The sequence below is a fragment of the Nannospalax galili genome, unplaced genomic scaffold, assembly GCF_000622305.1.
Source record: "Nannospalax galili isolate Female #2095 unplaced genomic scaffold, S.galili_v1.0 scaffold83, whole genome shotgun sequence".
Taxonomy (NCBI): Eukaryota; Metazoa; Chordata; class Mammalia; order Rodentia; family Spalacidae; genus Nannospalax; species Nannospalax galili.
Window position 1 is genome coordinate 1,419,806 of NW_008352659.1, and position 814 is coordinate 1,420,619.

General features: G+C 34.8%; 1 protein-coding gene across 1 annotated transcript in view; it reads right to left on the minus strand.

Annotated features, from left to right (window-relative positions):
- The window catches only part of Polr3a (RNA polymerase III subunit A), a gene marked incomplete in the record, with an annotated part of 58,327 nt that overhangs the window by 45,663 nt on the left and 11,850 nt on the right, over positions 1-814 (minus strand). The window contains 1 exon segment of the mRNA XM_008849830.3: positions 291-432. Coding sequence (XP_008848052.1) covers positions 291-432 — 142 coding nt within the window.

Below are 814 nucleotides of genomic sequence, written 5' to 3' on the forward strand. Positions count from 1 at the left end.
GAGAACTGACTTCTATACTTCTCTGAATCTACACACGTGCCCTGCATAGGTAGGGAAGCAGGCATGTGTGTGTGCGTACTTGCAGACACAGACACACACAGACATATACACACAATTTACAAAGATTTTTTAAAGTTCTTTTTAAACTAAAAGGGAAAGAGGAAGGTCCACATTATAAAATTTTGAGATTTTGAGCAATTTTAATTTTACCAGTTCAGAATTCAGCTCTAAGTATACCCAGTAACTCTCTTCACTGGACAGGAAATAAAAAGTGGTCATCTCACACTCACCAGATGGGCCATGATGCTCAGCTTGTGCAGTGAGGGCTGCCGGTTGAACAATACCACGTCTCCGTCTATTAGGTGTCTCTCTACAATATCACCAAACTTGAGTTCCTGAGCCATCTTTTCCCGATTTCCATACTTCAAAAACCTGAATGTGATACATATGAATTCCAAATCAAAGTTCTCTCACCAAATTTCTCCAGATTCAGATCAAGATTCAATGTCTATAATATTCCATGTAATCTAAGATGCCACCATTTTATTTGATTTTTTTTTTTTTTTTTTTTTTTTTTTTTTTTTTATCACCAAACTTGAGTTCCTGAGCCATCTTTTCCCGATTTCCATACTTCAAAAACCTGAATGTGATACATATGAATTCCAAATCAAAGTTCTCTCACCAAATTTCTCCAGATTCAGATCAAGATTCAATGTCTATAATATTCCATGTAATCTAAGATGCCACCATTTTATTTGATTTTTTTTTTTTTTTTTTTTTTTTGTTTTTTTTAGACAGGGTCTTCCTTTATACC